Source organism: Rana temporaria, chromosome 6, assembly GCF_905171775.1.
Source record: "Rana temporaria chromosome 6, aRanTem1.1, whole genome shotgun sequence".
Lineage (NCBI taxonomy): Eukaryota > Metazoa > Chordata > Amphibia > Anura > Ranidae > Rana > Rana temporaria.
The window spans coordinates 218,280,059-218,298,608 of record NC_053494.1 but is presented as its reverse complement, the minus strand read 5'-3'; the positions used below and the strand labels follow the sequence as shown (position 1 = coordinate 218,298,608).

Sequence of the window (18,550 nt, the reverse complement as noted above, 5' to 3'; positions counted from 1 at the left end):
CCCCCCACATCACATCAGTCTCTGTACAGAGGAGCTTACACTCTAATGTCCCCTCCCCCCACAGTCACATCAGTCTCTGTACAGAGGAGCTTACACTCTAATGTCCCCTCCCCCACAGTCACATCAGTCTCTGTACAGAGGAGCTTACACTCTAATGTCCCCTCCCCCCCCCAGTCACATCAGTCTCTGTACAGAGGAGCTTACACTCTAATGTCCCCTCCCCCACAGTCACATCAGTCTCTGTACAGAGGAGCTTACACTCTAATGTCCCCTCCCCCCCACAGTCACATCAGTCTCTGTACAGAGGAGCTTACACTCTAATATCCCCCCCACAGTCACATCAGTCTCTGTACAGAGGAGCTTACACTCTAATGTCCCCTCCCCCCACAGTCACATCAGTCTCTGTACAGAGGAGCTTACACTCTAATGTCCCCTCCCCCCACAGTCACATCAGTCTCTGTACCAGAGGAGCTTACACTCTAATGTCCCCTCCCCCCCACAGTCACATCAGTCTCTGTACAGAGGAGCTTACACTCTAATGTCCCCTCCCACAGTCACATCAGTCTCTGTACAGAGGAGCTTACACTCTAATGTCCCCTCCCCCACAGTCACATCAGTCTCTGTACAGAGGAGCTTACACTCTAATGTCCCCTCCCCCCACAGTCACATCAGTCTCTGTACAGAGGAGCTTACACTCTAATGTCCCCTCCCCCCCACAGTCACATCAGTCTCTGTACAGAGGAGCTTACACTCTAATATCCCCCCCACAGTCACATCAGTCTCTGTACAGAGGAGCTTACACTCTAATGTCCCCTCCCCCCCACAGTCACATCAGTCTCTGTACAGAGGAGCTTACACTCTAATGTCCCCTCCCCCACAGTCACATCAGTCTCTGTACAGAGGAGCTTACACTCTAATGTCCCCTCCCCCCACAGTCACATCAGTCTCTGTACAGAGGAGCTTACACTCTAATGTCCCCTCCCCCCCACAGTCACATCAGTCTCTGTACAGAGGAGCTTACACTCTAATATCCCCCCCACAGTCACATCAGTCTCTGTACAGAGGAGCTTACACTCTAATGTCCCCCCCCCCCACAGTCACATCAGTCTCTGTACAGAGGAGCTTACACTCTAATGTCCCCTCCCCCCACAGTCACATCAGTCTCTGTACCAGAGGAGCTTACACTCTAATGTCCCCTCCCCCCCACAGTCACATCAGTCTCTGTACAGAGGAGCTTACACTCTAATGTCCCCTCCCACAGTCACATCAGTCTCTGTACAGAGGAGCTTACACTCTAATGTCCCCTCCCCCACAGTCACATCAGTCTCTGTACAGAGGAGCTTACACTCTAATGTCCCCTCCCCCCACAGTCACATCAGTCTCTGTACAGAGGAGCTTACACTCTAATGTCCCCTCCCCCCCACAGTCACATCAGTCTCTGTACAGAGGAGCTTACACTCTAATATCCCCCCCACAGTCACATCAGTCTCTGTACAGAGGAGCTTACACTCTAATGTCCCCTCCCCCCACAGTCACATCAGTCTCTGTACAGAGGAGCTTACACTCTAATGTCCCCTCCCCCCACATCACATCAGTCTCTGTACAGAGGAGCTTACACTCTAATGTCCCCTCCCCCCACAGTCACATCAGTCTCTGTACAGAGGAGCTTACACTCTAATGTCCCCTCCCCCCCACAGTCACATCAGTCTCTGTACAGAGGAGCTTACACTCTAATGTCCCCTCCCCCCCACAGTCACATCAGTCTCTGTACCAGAGGAGCTTACACTCTAATGTCCCCTCCCCCCCACAGTCACACCAGTCTCTGTACAGAGGAGCTTACACTCTAATGTCCCCTCCCCCCACAGTCACATCAGTCTCTGTACAGAGGAGCTTACACTCTAATGTCCCCTCCCCCCACAGTCACATCAGTCTCTGTACAGAAGAGCTTACACTCTAATGTCCCCCCCCCCCCACAGTCACATCAGTTTCTGTACCAGAGGAGCTTACACTCTAATGCCCCCCCCCACAGTCACATCAGTCTCTGTACAGAAGAGCTTACACTCTAATGCCCCCCCCCCCCCCACAGTCACATCAGTTTCTGTACCAGAGGAGCTTACACTCTAATGTACCCCCCCCCCCCCCCACAGTCACATCAGTCTCTGTACAGAGGAGCTTACACTCTAATGTCCCCTCCCCCCCACAGTCACATCAGTCTCTGTACCAACGGAGCTTACACTCTAATGTTCCACCAAAGTCAGCACAGTACAAGCCTAGTGAAGCAGTCTGGGTGGCACCCGGATGACACTGAACGGTTGGAAGGGAGGGAGGTGGTGAGGAGGGGCAGCAGATGGCACTCCGGAGGGCTGGAAGGACTTGGGTGATATTTGGCATTGCACAGGAAGAACCAGTTGGCATCGGAGGCGTTTCACACAGCGATGTTGCTGGGTGTCAGTATGTGGATGGGGGGGGGGGGTCGGCAGTTGGCATTATGAACAGCTGTGGGCAGGGCGGTAACTGGCACTGAACCACATTGGTGCGGCGTGATGTCATTCTCGGAGTCGGCAGGTGTGCGGTGAAGTCACCCAGCTGGAGCCCAAACCCGATTTCATGGAAAGCGATATCGGCTTCACCCCCGTCCGTCACACTCCCAGCGCCAGACACCCTGCCAGCGTAAAAGGGGCACCCTACATCTTCATTTACAATGCCCAAAGTCTTGTTACATTCTTCTGCGTGGGACTGAATGGAGGTTCCATTAGCGTGGAGATTAGACCTGGAGGACCACACACCGAAAAGCGACCCGCAGCCAAAGCATTTGGAGAAATCAAGCTTTCCCAGTTCCATACTATGAGGAGGAGGAGGTCCTGAACTGCCCGCATATCTGGTGGTACAACCACCTCTGTCTACCTGGTGGAATATACTGTACACCGATCAGCCATAACATTATGACCACCCACCATAACCCGTCGCGGCACGGACTCCACCAGACCGCTGACGGTACTCTGTGGTATCTGGCACCAAGCCTACAGTAGTAGATCCTTTTAAGTCCTGTAAGTTGTGAGGTGGGACCTCCTTGGATCGAGCTTGTTTTTTCCAGCACATCCCACAGATGCTTGATTGGATTGAGAGCTAGAGAATTTGGAGGCCGAGTCAACACTTTGAACGCCTTGCTGTGTTCCTCAAACCATTCTTGAACTCATCAGACTAGGCCACCTTCTTCCATTGCTCAGTAGTCCAGTTCTGATGCTCACATGCCCATTGTAGGGGCTTTTGGCTGTGGACACGGGTCAGCATTATAAATCATGTGCTAGCCTTCCCTCCCCACCTCCATCAATGAGTCTTCCCTCCTCAACCCCATCAATGAGCCTTCCCTCCCCACCTCCATCAATGAGCCTTCCCTCCCCACCTCCACCAATGAGCCTTCCCTCCCCACCTCCATCAATGAGCCTTTCCTCCCCACCTCCATCAATGAGTCTTCCCTCCTCAACCCCATCAATGAGCCTTCCCTCCCCACCTCCATCAATGAGCCTTCCCTCCCACCTCCACCAATGAGCCTTCCCTCCCCACCTCCATCAATGAGCCTTCCCTCCCCACCTCCATCAACGAGCCTTCCCTCCCCACCTCCATCAATGAGCCTTCCCTCCCCCACCTCCATCAATGAGCCTTCCCTCCCCACCTCTATCAATGAGCCTTCCCTCCCCACCTCCACCAATGAGCCCTCTCCCCTCCCCACCACCATCATTGAGCCTTCCCTTCCCACCTCCATCAATGAGTCTTCCCTCCCCACCTCCATCAATGAGCCCCTCCTCCCCACCTCCATCAATGAGCTTTCCCTCCCCACCTCTATCAATGAGCCTTCCCTCCCCACCTCCATCAATGAGCCCTCTCCCCTCCCCACCACCATCATTAAACCTTCCCTTCCCACCTCCATCAATGAGTCTTCCCTCCCCACCTCCATCAATGAGCCTTCCCTCCCCACCTCCATCAATGAGTCTTCCCTCCCCACCTCCATCAATGAGTCTTCCCTCCCCACCTCCATCAATGAGTCTTCCCTCCCCACCTCCATCAATGATCCTTCCCTCCCCACCTCCATCAATGAGCCTTCCCTCCCCACCTCCATCAATGAGCCTTCCCTCCTCACCTCCATCAATGAGCCTTCCCTCCCCACCTCCATCAATGAGCCTTCCCTCCCCACCTCCATCAATGAGCCTTCCCTCCTCACCTCCATCAATGAGCCTTTTCTCCCCACCTCATCAATGAGCCTTCCCTCCCCACCTCCATCAATGAGCCTTCCCTGCCCACCCCCATCAATGAGCCTTCCCTTCCCACCTCCATCAATGAGCCTTCCCTCCCCACCCCCATCAATGAGCCTTCTCTCCCCACCTCCATCAATGAGCCTTCTCTCTCCACCTCCATCAATGAGCCTTCCCTCCCCACCTCCATCAATGAGCCCTCCCTCCCCACCCCCATCAATGAGCCTTCCCTTCCCCACCTCCATCAATGAGCCTTCCCTCCCCACCTCCATCAATGAGTCTTCCCTCCCCACTTCCATCAATGAGCCTTCCCTCCCCACCTCCATTAATGAGCCTTCCCTCCCCCACCTCCATCAATGAGCCTTCCCTCCCCCACCTCCATTATTAAGCCTGTTCTCCTCTACCAATGAGTCTTCCCTCCCCACCTCTATCAATGAGCCTTGATAGAGGTGGGGAAGGAAGGCTTCTTGATGGAGGTGGGGAGGGAAGACTCATTGATCCTTTCCTTCCCCAACTCCATCAATGAGCCTTTCCCCCCCCACCTCCATCAATGAGCCTTCCCTCCCCACCTCCATCAATGAGCCTTCCCTCCCCACCTCCATCAATGAGCCTTCCCTTCCCACCTCCATCAATGAGCCTTCCCTCCCCACCTCCATCAATGAGCCTTCCCTCCCCACCTCCATCAATGAGCCTTCCCTCCCCACCTCCATCAATGAGCCCTCCCTCCCCACCTCCATCAATGAGCCTTCCCTCCCCACCTCCATCAATGAGCCTTCCCTCCCCACCTCCATCAATGAGCCTTCCCTTCCCACCCCAAACGCGTTGGCTTAATGTGTTCATTTTTTATACTTTCAATAAATAACTGTCTTCTCCCATCTTTGTATTATTCCGGACACCGGGCGCCCCTCCCTCCCCACTCAAGTATCTGTATTAGAAAGTTCAGCATGTCTGCAAACACTGGGCCAGATCCACGTACCCTGGCGCATATTTTTGTCGGGCGTAGCGTATCTAAGATACACTACGCCGCCGTAACTTACTTTTTTTTTTTAATCCTCAAAGAATGCGCGCCGTAAGTTACGGCGGCGTAGTGTATCTTTGGCGGTGTAAGGGCGCGCAATTCAAATGGATGTGATGGGGGCGTGTTTTATATAAATACGTCTAGACCCGACATAAACAACGTTTTTTTTTTTAACGGCGCATGCGCCATCCGTGGGGGTATCCCAGTGCGCATGCGCGAAATTAAACCGGAACAAGCAATGCTTACGACAGTGACGTCATTCTACGCAAATCCCTATTCGCGAATGACTTACGCAAACAACGTAAAAAATTCAAAATTTGACGCGGGAGCGACGGCCATACTTAACATTGAGTACGCCTCATATAGCAGGGGTAACTTTACGCCGGAAAAAGCCGGAAAAAAATGCGCCGGCCCGACGTACGTTCGTGGATCGCCGTATCTAGCTAATTTGCATACTCAACGCGGAATTCGACGGAAACGCCGCCTAGTGGCCGCCGGAACATTACACCTAAGATCCGACGGCGTACTAAGACGTACGCCCTTCGGATCGAGGCCCAGATGCCGTCGTATCTTGTTTTGTAGATACAAAACAAAGATACGACGCGGGAACTTTGAATAGATACGCCGGCGTAATTCTTCTGTGGATCTGGCCCACTGTATATAATAGAAATATTGATTCAGAGAGCAATTGCGTCTGCGTAACCATAGTTACGCAGCGCAATTGCTTACTACGGCGTTTTGAATGCTCCTGATTCAGGAACCTCGTTACGCCGACTGCAGCCTAAGATATGACTAGCATAAGGCTCTTACGCCAGTCATATCGTAGGCTGCATTCTTGCGATGGCCGCTAGGGGGCGTTCCCGTAGTGGTCAGCGTATAGTATGCAAATTGCATACTAACGCCGATTCACTACCCTACGCGAGCCCTGCGTACGCAGTTTACGTCGTTTCCGTTCGTCGGGTTTCGCGTAAGGCTGCTCCTGCTATTAGCAGGGGCAGCCAATGCTACGTATACCCGTCGTTCCCGCGTCGCGAAGTTGAAATTTTACGTCGTTTGCGTAAGTGAATCAAGAATGGCGCTGGACGCCATTCACGTTCAGTTTGAAGCAAATGACGTCCTTGCAACGTCATTTGCCGCAATGCACGTCGGGAAAGTTTCCAGACGGAGCATGCGCACTACGTTCGGCGCGAGAACGCGCCTAATTTAAATGATCCACGCCCCCTACGGGATCATTTAAATTACGCGCTCTTACGCTGGGCATTTTTGAGGAGCGCCCACGCAAATTACGTGGCTACTGCTTCGTGAATGAAGCGTAGCGCAGATAATTTGCGGGGGCGCAGGGCAAAAACGGGACGCTGCGCCTCCGTAAGAAGTGCGCAGCGGTACCTGAATCTGGCCCATTCTGTATTAGAAATGTATTTATAAAATAAAATGTAATAAAAAAGCATCTGAAAAAATGTTTTGTAAACTTTAAAAAACTTTTACCGTTTTCCTTGAAACCGACCAAATCAAAAGTCTGATTATTTTTTTTTTTTTCAATTTGAAAAACAAACTTCAACATAAAAATAGCAAAAAAAGTGAAAAAAAAAGTCCAAATATAAACAAAGCCCAAAACTGCCCAAAACTGAAACGTTGAACTTCGTGAAAAGGTAAAACAACACAATGAGCCGCAAACATCTGCCCGGGGGATGGGGACGGATCCGCCCGCCGCCTGCGCAGTGCGGTCTCCCCGAGGAGATCCGCCTTTTATAGAAGAACGGCGACATATATTTCATTTTACAGTAAAAACCGCAGAGGAGGCTCAGCCCAAAAGTCACATAAATAATGATATAAAAATATACGCGGCGGCGGGGGGAAGTGTGAGCGCGCTCCTCCCAAATATATATACATCTGGATTTCAGAAGTGAAATGAAGACAAATAATCACCTTCTTGCATCTATAAAATCCTAAAACTAGAACATGGATACTAATTAGCGTCCTGAAACTTGATTAATTGTCACTTCCTGCGGCCCGGGATCGCGCTGTCGCCGGGTGTAATTAAGTGCTTTGTTGTAGATTGGGCTCTTTGTAATTACTTCTTATCAGGTGGAACACAAACAACGTCCCTCCAGTGCAGATCATCAGCTGAGCGCTGCGCCGCGGCCGGGATTTCAGTGAGGATCCTCGCATTGCCCGTTAGTGTGCCCAGTATATTGTATTCAGGTGTGTATCCCAAAGCTCAAACACACATCCTTATATATATATACTGTATACACACACGCGAAAAAATGTAAACAAACATTATAAAGTGTATTAAAACGTGTCAGTAGGGCAGAGGATGGTGTCAGTAGGGCAGAGGATGGTGTCAGTAGAGGAGAAGACGGTGTCAGTAGAGGAGTGGATGGTGTCAGTCGGGCAGTGGATGGTGTCAGTAGAGAAGGGAACAGTGTCAGTTAAGCAGTGGACGGTGGCAGTAGGGCAGTGGACGGTGTCAGTAGAGCAGTGAACGGTGTCAGAAGGGCAGTGGACGTGTCAGTAGAGCAGTGGACGTGTCAGTAGAGCAGTGGATGGTGTCAGTAGGGCAGTGGACGGTGTCAGTAGAGCAGTGGACGGTGTCAGTAGAGCAGTGGACGGTGTCAGTAGGGCAGTGGATGGTGTCAGTAGGGCAGTGGATGGTGTCAGTAGGGCAGTGGACGGTGGCAGTAGGGCAGTGGACGGTGTCAGTAGAGCAGTGAACGGTGTCAGAAGGGCAGTGGACGTGTCAGTAGAGCAGTGGATGGTGTCAGTCGGGCAGTGGAAGGTGTCAGTCGGGCAGTGGACGGTGTCAGGAGAGCAGTAGACGGTGTCAGTAGAGCAGTGGACAGTGTCAGTAGAACAGTGGATGGTGTCAGTAGAGCAGTGGATGGTGTCAGTCGGGCAGTGGAAGGTGTCAGTCGGGCAGTGGACGGTGTCAGGAGAGCAGTAGACGGTGTCAGTAGAGCAGTGGACAGTGTCAGTAGAACAGTGGACGGTGTCAGTAGAGCAGTGGACGGTGTCAGTAGGGCAGTGGATGGTGTCAGTAGGGCAGTGGATGGTGTCAGTAGGGCAGTGGACGGTGTCAGTAGGGCAGTGGACGGTGTCAGGAGAGCAGTAGACGGTGTCAGTAGAGCAGTGGACAGTGTCAGTAGAACAGTGGATGGTGTCAGTAGGGCAGTGGATGGTGTCAGTAGAGCAGTGGATGGTGTCAGTAGGGCAGTGGACGGTGTCAGTAGATGTTATACCTGAAGGGTTTCACATGTACTGGCACTTTAAGGCTGGCTCCACCCAGCAGTGATGACAAGGGTCAAGGGGCATAGTAGCCATCTTAGAGAGACCACATGTAGGAAGCAGAGAGATATGTAATGTCCAGAGATGCATGTTGCAGTGTACAGGCTGTACTGAATAAACATCCATTGTTCCAGCCCAGAGTCTTGTGTCCCTCACAACACAGAGGATATAACAGTGGCGACGAGGATGGGATTTACAAAGTGTCTATCAGTCTGAGAGAGAGACAAAGACATTGTGGATTGTCACCTGGATAAAAGCAATCACAGATCCCAGCAGGAAAATGTCATTAATCGGGACATTAAGTGAGTTTGATGGAGAACAGACATCCTGGACTTCCTGGGTTGAGAGGCTGGAACAGTATTTCAGTGCAAATGCCATCCCAGACAACAGGCAAGTAGCAGTGTTTCTGACAGTGGTTGGGGCCAAAACATATGACACTCTGAGGGATCTGCTTTCCCCTGTAAAACCAGCAGCTAAGACATTGGCAGAGCTGCTGACACTGCTAGAGGATCACTTCCAGCCTAAACCATTAGAGATTGCAGAAAGATTTCGCTTCTATCAAAGGCAGCAGCAGACAGGTGAAGAGATTAAAGTTTATGTGCTCGCCCTTCGCAGACTAGCCTCGACCTGTTCTTTTGGGGACTACCTACCTACTGCACTGAGAGATAAGTTTGTCATGGGACTGAATTGTGAGTCAACACAAAAGAGACTGTTAACAGAAAAAGACCTTACCCTTACAAAGGCAATTGAGATAGCTTCAGTGATGGAAATGGCTGTGAAAGATACAGAGGAATTGAACCCCCAGAGCAGAAAGGAAGAGGTGAAGCAGGAAGTTTTCAGAACAGCAGTCAAGCCAACTGCTGCAAACTGGAAATACAGACCCCCACCAAGCCGGGAGTCAGCTTGCTACCGTTGTGGCAATACAGACCATGACCACAAAGTCTGCCGGTTTAAGGATCAGACCTGTCATAATTGCGGTAGGACCGGCCATCTGAAACGAGTTTGCCGTAGCAAGAAGGTGCGAGATAACAACCTCTGAACCCCAAGACTAAGACATATATGGTGGGAAGATATACATCATCATCTGAGTCAGAGGATGAGGAAATGCTCCACAGGTTGGACATACATCATATGCATTCAGCACCCTCCGCAATGACTGTAGATGTAACCGTTGAGGGAAAGAAACTCAGGATGGATGTAGACACAGGAGCAAGCAGTTTCAGTTATCACCCAGAAACAATGGAGACAACTTCAGACCCGAAAAACTGTCCGCCCAACACCAATCAAACTGCAGACATACTCAAAACAGATACTCCACCCACTGGGTTACGCAAAAGTAAAGGTATTGTACAAGGGTCAGACAAAGAGACTGCCATTATATATCCTAGAAAATGGGGGACCCCCTCTCTTTGGGAGAGACTGGATTGCTCACTTTGTATGCCAGACATCGCCATAAGTCCCTGTAACACCGTTACCATTCCATTAGGAGATAATGAGGGATGGGTGGTGTCCCTGAAGCAGCGGTTCCCAAAGATTTTGATGACCAGTTGGGAAAAATAAAGCATGACTGTGTGAGACTCAAGCTGAAACCCAACGCTCAGCCTAAGTTCTTCAAAGCTCGGACAGTACCTTTCGCACTCCGAGCAGGAGTGGAAGCAGAACTAAGTCGGCTGGAGGAACAAGGTGTCATCTCAAAGGTAGAGCACAGTGAGTGGGCATCACCAGTTGTACCGGTAAAGAAATCGAATGGGGACTTGCGCATTTGTGGCGATTTCCGCATGGCACTGAACTCTCACTGGAAATAGACCAGTATCCCCTACCCAGAGTAGATGACATTTTTGCCTCTCTTGCAGGAGGTCAAAAGTTCACCAAGCTTGATCTCAAACAAGCATATTTACAATTTGAGGTCCATCCTTCTTCCCGCAAGTTTCTGACCATCAACACCCACAAGGGACTGTATCAATATAATCGGATGGTGTTTGGGGTAGCCTCTGCCCCAGCCATTGGCAACGAAAAATGGATGAGATTTTGGCGGACATTCCTTTCACTCAGTGCCTGCTAGATGACATGCTCATTACAGGACGGACCGACCAGGAACACAAGCAGAATGTGGAGCTTGTGTTGGCGAGACTCCAAGAACAGGGCCTGAAGTGAACTTAGCAAAATGCCAATTCATGGTGCCTAAATTGGAGTTTTGTGGCCACCTTGTGGATGCAGAAGGTATACACACCACGGAAGCCAAGGTGATGCTTTAGTCAAAGCTCCAGCCCCAACCAAACGTCCAGCAGCTGCGATCATACCTTGGCTTGCTGAACTATTACCACAAATTCCTGCCAGATCTGGCACACACCTTGTTTCCGTTGAACAAGCTTTTGGAGAAACACTCCAGATGGGACTGGTCGGCTGCATGCCAACGTGCTTTTGAAGTTTCTAAGCGGAAGCTGTTGGCGTCACGCATGCTCGTGCACTATGACCTCCAGAAGCCTCTCACCTTGGCTTGTGATGCCTCACCCTATGGTCTGGGGGGCGGGTACTATCTCACATCTTACCAGATGGGTCAGACAAAACCAGTGGCATTTGCCTCCAGGTCTTTGACAAAAGCAGAAAGCAATTACTCACACATTGACAAAGAGGCTCTTGCGCTGATATGGGCAATTAAGAAGTTTCATCTTTACCTGTATGGTAGGGAATTCACCATACTGACGGACCATAAACCACTCCTTCAGATCTTTAGCCCTGACAAAGGCAATCTCCCAGACTACTGCGGCCCGCCTCCAACGCTATGCCCTATTCTTGGGGGCATACAGCTACAAAATTCAGTATCGTGGTCATGATGCCAATGCTAATGCGGACGCTATGTCCCGACTGACAGGGAGGTCCATGGACTCTTCTCCACCGGTCAAGAGTTGTCGTTACACCAGCCTGTCCTTCTTGTCTTCTGGGGAGATAGCAGCCCATACAAACAAGGATACCTTTCTGAAAACAATACTCTCCTGGGTACGTTCCGGTTGGCCTGCAACTGTCACACAGAGTATGAACCTTATTTCCGTAGGCGTATGGAATTAACTGTGGCTGGCAACTGTGTTTTATGGGGAGACCGAGTGATCATTCCACAGAACCCTCCGGAGACACATTCTGGACTTGCTACATACTGGTCATCCCGGGAGCACACGTATGAAACAAAAGGCCAGAGGCTATGTGTGGTGGCCAAACCTAGACTCAGATATCACAACATATGTGAATGCTTGTGCTGGATGTGCACAAACGGCAAGAGACCCTCCTCGAGGGTGCGTCCAGCCCTGGACTTGGCCCACGGTTCCTTGGTTTCGCCTACACTTGGACTTTGCAGGCCCGATCAGAGGACACACCTTCTTGATCATAGTGGACGCCCAGTCAAAGTGGCCTGAGGTAATTCCTGTTACTCAGCCAACGACTAAGGCAACGGTTTCCATACTGTTACATCTCGCTGCTACGTTTGGATACCCCAGAGAAATCGTCACAGACAACGGTGCACAATTCACCAGTCAGGAGTTTCAGCGTTTCTTGACTGCCCACAACATCAAGCACAAGTTGACCGCACCTTACCACCCGGCTACAAATGGTCAAGCAGAGCGGTTTGTGCAGACTTTTAAACGCTATTTCAAAGCTACAGTGGCTGCAAGTAAACAACAGTCCCTGTCACCCCAGCAGCTGGACTCCTTCCTTTCTGCTTACAGAAACACACCACATGCAACCACTGGGAAAACTCCAGCAGAACTCCTTCTGGGGCGGCAGCCATGGACTGTTTGGATATGCTCCGCCCTCAAACAGTCCAGGAACATGTACTACAGTCCCAAGACAAGATGGTCCAACACAATGAGCTCCCCCGATTCACAGCCCAACAAAAGGTATGGGCCCGATCTTATGGGGTTTCCAACACCCGTTGGCTTCCTGCTGTCATTGCAGAGACCTTGGGACCCAAGATGTACAAGGTCTGCCTGGAAGATGGTTCCATTTGCAGACGTCATGCGGACCAACTGCGTCCTCGTTCTCAACTGCCCGAATCCCTGATGCCGGCTGAACCACCAGTGTCTCAAGGATCTGCTCCCAGCGAATCAGGATGCACAGAGGACTGATGATTGTGGGGACTCTGAACTTTTGAACTCAGCTCCAACAGAGCCCTCCAGCTCTGGTCCGGAGGTCTGTTTACCCTCTGAGCTGGGGGATCCCTTCTTGGCCCTGCCGGTACCCATTCCGGCCAGCCCTGTTTCCCTCCGGTCCCGAATCGCTGGATGCCCGGCCTCAGCGACACTGTCGCCCTCCTGACCGGTTTCAGTTGCAAGAGCGGTTACGAGACTTTCGACGGGGCCGACGGAAGTGATCCGATGACATATTAACCCCGCAACGGTTCCTGGAAGCTTGAAGTCCCATAATTCTCCTGTGTTTGGAGGACTGTTATTGGACAGTTAGCAGTTAATGTTTTGTGCCTGTTATTTTGTTGTGTTTTTTTGTGTTTTTTGTTTTTTTGTTTTTTTTTAGGGATGGATGGAAGGTGTTATACCTGAAGGGTTTCACATGTACTGGCACTTTAAGGCTGGCTCCACCCAGCAGTGATGACAAGGGTCAAGGGGCATAGTAGCCATCTTAGAGAGACCACATGTAGGAAGCAGAGAGATATGTAATGTCCTGAGATGCATGTTGCAGTGTACAGGCTGTACTGAATAAACATCCATTGTTCCAGCCCAGAGTCTTGTGTCCCTCACAACACAGAGGATATAACAGTAGAGCAGTGGGCGATGTCAGTAGAGCAGTAGATGGTGTCAGTAGGGCAGTGGACGGTGTCAGTAGGGCAGAGGACGGTGTCAGTAGGGCAGAGGACGGTGTCAGTAGGGCAGTGGACGGTGTCAGTAGGGCAGTGGACGGTGTCAGTAGAGCAGTGGACGGTGTCAGTAGAGAAGTGGATAGTTTTAGTAGCTCAGTGGACGTTGTCAGTAGAGAAGTGGATGGTGTCAGTTAAGCAGTGGATGGTGTCAGTAGAACAGTGGACGTGTCAGTAGAGCAGTGGATGGTGTCAGTAGGGCAGTGGATGGTGTCAGTAGAGCAGTGGATGGTGTCAGTAGAGCAGTGGATGGTGTCAGTAGAGCAGTGGATGGTGTCAGTAGGGCAGTGGATGGTGTCAGTAGAGCAGTGGATGGTGTCAGTAGAGCAGTGGATGGTGTCAGTAGGGCAGTAGACGATGTCAGTAGGGCAGTGGATGGTGTCAGTAGAGCAGTGGATGGTGTCAGTAGAGCAGTGGATGGTGTCAGTAGGGCAGTAGACAGTGTCAGTAGAGCAGTGGATGGTGTCAGTAGGGCAGTAGACGGTGTCAGTAGGGCAGTGGATGGTGTCAGTAGGGCAGTGGATGGTGTCAGTAGAGCAGTGGATGGTGTCAGTAGAGCAGTGGATGGTGTCAGTAGGGCAGTGGACGGTGTCAGTAGGGCAGTGGACGGTGTCAGTAGGACAGTGGACGGTGTCAGTAGGACAGTGGACGGTGTCAGTAGGGCAGTGGACGGTGTCAGTAGAGCAGTGGACGGTGTCAGTAGAGCAGTGGACGGTGTCAGTAGGGCAGTGGATGGTGTCAGTAGAGCAGTGGATGGTGTCAGTGGAGCAGTGGATGGTGTCAGTAGGGCAGTGGATGGTGTCAGTAGAGCAGTGGATGGTGTCAGTAGGGCAGTGGACGGTGTCAGTAGGGCAGTGGATGGTGTCAGTAGAGCAGTGGATGGTGTCAGTGGAGCAGTGGATGGTGTCAGTAGAGCAGTGGATGGTGTCAGTAGGGCAGTGGATGGTGTCAGTAGGGCAGTAGATGGTGTCAGTAGGGCAGTGGACAGTGTCAGTAGGGCAGTGGACGGTGTCAGTAGGGCAGTGGACGGTGTCAGTAGAGGAGTGGACGGTGTCAGTAGAGCAGTGGATGGTGTCAGTAGGGCAGTGGATGGTGTCAGTAGAGCAGTGGACATCCGATCCAACCAATCACAAGCATGAAGCTTTCAGCCCGTCTCCACAAGGTCCTCAGACATTAGAGTGTAAGCTCCTCTGGTGCAGAGACGAACGTCAGAGCTATAGAAATGTATAATATATAATAATAATATTATAATACATTCCTCACCCAGTACAGGCCCGGGGCGGTTCAGGACACCCCGGACAAGTCGCGGCCCGCGGGGCCCCCTATGTGTGCGGCGGCACACGAGCGCGCGCTTCATTTACCGCGCAGAACCGGTGTAATTAGCTGTGCGTGGAACCCGAGCTCTCCGCAGACAGCCGGGATGTGGGTTTGATATATGAGGGCTCCACGTCACTCTCACATCACATTAATCATCAGAGCCAAAGAGCAGACATGTTATTTCTCCCAACAAACAGCGACTACAACTGACGCTTTGATAAATAGCACCGCGTTCTGCTGCAATCTGCATGGGGATGGGGGGGGGAGGGGAGAAGGCGAGAGATTTCCACTGCACTAAGGGGCCCCACATTTTGGGGGGGGGGGGGGGGGGGGGGGGGCATACGCAAGATGAACAGAAATGGCCCAGAATTCGCTGACACCGACACCCTGCCGACTCATCGAAAAAAGGAAAATGTATTACTAAAGTTTTTATTCATTCTTAGGGAAGGGGAAGAAATAAGAGGAGAGGAAACTGAACAATATTCTACTATATTATATGGAATACATTTCTTTTTTATATTAATATATTACTTTAACTTAAAGGATAATAATTCATCAATAAAGTAAATAAGGAAAAAAATAAGTAAGAAAAATAAAGTTTTTAATGATTTAATTAAAAAAATATATATATTTTAATTTCTTTTTATTTATTTTAATTCTTTTTTTCCTTCTTTTTGAAGCAATATATTATTATAATAAAAATGATTCCATATAATATGGTATAATATTGTTCAGTTTCCTTTCCTCTTATTTTAACTAAACACTTTAATTTTACTTTCTAATGTTTTAATTAAAATATATATATATATATATATATATATATATATATATATATATATATATATATATATATATATATATATATATATATATTTATATATTTTATATTTTTTACTTCTTTTTTTTTCTTATTTACATTATTGATGAATTATTATCCAATAAATTAAAGTAATATATTAATAATAATTAAAAAAAAAAATTGATTCCATATAATATAGTAGAATATTGTTTAGTTTCCTCGCCTCTTGTTTCTTCACCTTCCCTATGAATGAATAAAAACTTTAAAATATATTTTTTTAAAACATTAAAAATTAAAATTAAAGTTTTTATTTCATTCATAGGGAAGGGGAAGAAATAAGAGGAGAGGAAACGGAACAATATTCTACTATATTATATGGTATACATTTCTTTTTTATATTAATATATTACTTTAACTTAAAGGATAATAATTCATCAATAATTCATCAAAAGTAAATAAGGAAAAAAATAAGTAAAAAAAAAAAAAAAAAGCTTTAATGATTTAATTAAACAAATATATATATGTCAATTTCTTTTTACTTATTTTATTTATTTTAATTCTTTTTTTCCTTCTTTTTGAAGCAATATATTATTATAATAAAAATGATTCCATATAATATGGTATAATATTGTTCAGTTTTCTCTCATCTTATTTTAACTAAAAACTTTAATTTTACTTTCTAATGTTTTAATAAAAAAAATTATATATATATATCTTCTTTTTATTCTTATTTACATTATTGATGAATTATTATCCAATAAATGAAAGTAATATATTAATAATAATTAAAAAAAAAAATTGATTCCATATAATATAGTAGAATATTGTTTAGTTTCCTCGCCTCTTGTTTCTTCACCTTCCCTATGAATGAATAAAAACTTTAAAATATATATTTTTAAAACATTAAAAATTAAAATGAAAGTTTTTATTTCATTCATAGGGAAGGGGAAGAAATAAGAGGAGAGGAAACGATATTGTACTATATTATATGGAATACATTTCTTTTTTATATTAATATATTACTTTAACTTAAAGGACAATAATTCATCAATAAAGTAAATAAGGAAAAACATAAGTAAAAAAAAAAAAAGTTTTTAATGATTTAATTAAAAAAAATATATATTTTAATTTCTTTTTATTTATTTTAATTCTTTTTTTCCTTCTTTTTGAAGCAATATATTATTATAATAAAAATTATTCCATATAATATGGTAGAATATTGTTTAGTTTCCTCTCCTCTTCTTTTAACTAAACACTTTAATTTTGCTTTCTAATGTTTTAATAATAATAATAATAATAATAATAATAATAATAATAATAATAATAATATTATATATATATATAAATATATTTTTTATTATTTATTTTACTTCTTTTTTTTTCTTATTTACATTATTGATGAATCATTATCCAATAAATTAAAGTAGTATATTAATATTAAAAAACATATTGATTCCATATAATATAGTAGAATATTGTTTTTTTTTTCCTCGCCTCTTGTTTCTTCACCTTCCCTATGAATGAATAAAAACTTTAAAATATATTTTTTTAAAACATTAAAAATTAAAATGAAAGTTTTTATTTCATTCATAGGGAAGGGGAAGAAATAAGAGGAGAGGAAACTGAACAAATTTCTACTATATTATATGGAATACATTTATTTTTTATATTAATATATTACTTTAACTTAAAGGATAATAATTCATCAATAAAGTAAATAAGGAAAAAAATAAGTAAAAAAAAATTTTTTTTTAATGATTTAATTAAAAAAAATATATATTTTAATTTCTTTTTATTTATTGTAATTCTTTTTTTCCTTCTTTTTGAAGCAATATATTATTATAATAAAAATTATTCCATATAATATGGTAGAATATTGTTTAGTTTCCTCTCCTCTTCTTTTAACTAAAAACTTTAATTTTACTTTCTAATGTTTTAATAATATATATATATATATATATATATATATATATATATATATATATATATATACAAATATATTTTTTATTATTTATTTTACTTCTTTTTTTTCTTATTTACATTATTGATGAATTATTATCCAATAAATTAAAGTAATATATTAATATTTTAAAAAAAATAATCCATATAATATAGTAGAATATTGTTTAGTTTCCTCGCCTCTTGTTTCTTTACCTTCCCTATGAATGAATAAAAACTTTAAAATATTTTTTTTTAAAACATTAAAAGGTGCCAGCTGGAGAACATTCATAACTACCGCATTGTGATATAACGATCATCAGACAGTCAGACAACCTACCCGTGAATGGCGTGGATTCCGTGGCCCTCGTAGTGATATCGGCCCTCTTGGTGCCGGATGTCAATCGGGAAAGGAGAGTGGAACGCGGGGAAGAGATGAGCTGGACCTGTCGAGAGAAGATACAAATTCAGGTTTCTGAAGAAGAAGATGTTCTGTTATTGTCAACAACATGTCTACTGTACAGTCCATGACACCAAACATGGCTTCCATCTAGAGAGCATCACATCAAACATGGCTTTCATCTAGAGAGCATGACACCAAACATGGACGCTATGCAGAGAGCATGACACCAAACATGGACACTATCCAGAGAGCATGACACCAAACATGGCTTTCATCTAGAGAGCATCACACCAAACATGGACCCTATCCAGAGAGCATGACACCAAACATGGGCCCTATCCAGAGAGCATGACACCAAACATGGGCCCTATCCAGAGAGCATGACACCAAACATGGACACTATCCAGAGAGCATAACACCAAACATGGACACTATCCAGAGAGCATCACATCAAACATGGCTTTCATCTAGAGAGCATGACACCAAACATGGACGCTATGCAGAGAGCATGACACCAAACATGGACACTATCCAGAGAGCATGACACCAAACATGGCTTTCATCTAGAGAGCATCACACCAAACATGGACCCTATCCAGAGAGCATGACACCAAACATGGACCCTATCCAGAGAGCATGACACCAAACATGGGCCCTATCCAGAGAGCATGACACCAAACAT

General features: G+C 46.4%; 1 protein-coding gene across 1 annotated transcript in view; it reads right to left on the bottom strand.

Moving 5' to 3' along the window:
* GLI2 (GLI family zinc finger 2) overlaps positions 1–18,550 on the bottom strand; it is a 185,354-nt gene that overhangs the window by 57,531 nt on the left and 109,273 nt on the right. Inside the window, exon 3 of the mRNA XM_040358252.1 lies at positions 17,806–17,911. Coding sequence (XP_040214186.1) covers positions 17,806–17,911 — 106 coding nt within the window. The remainder of the gene's footprint in view (positions 1–17,805; positions 17,912–18,550) is intronic.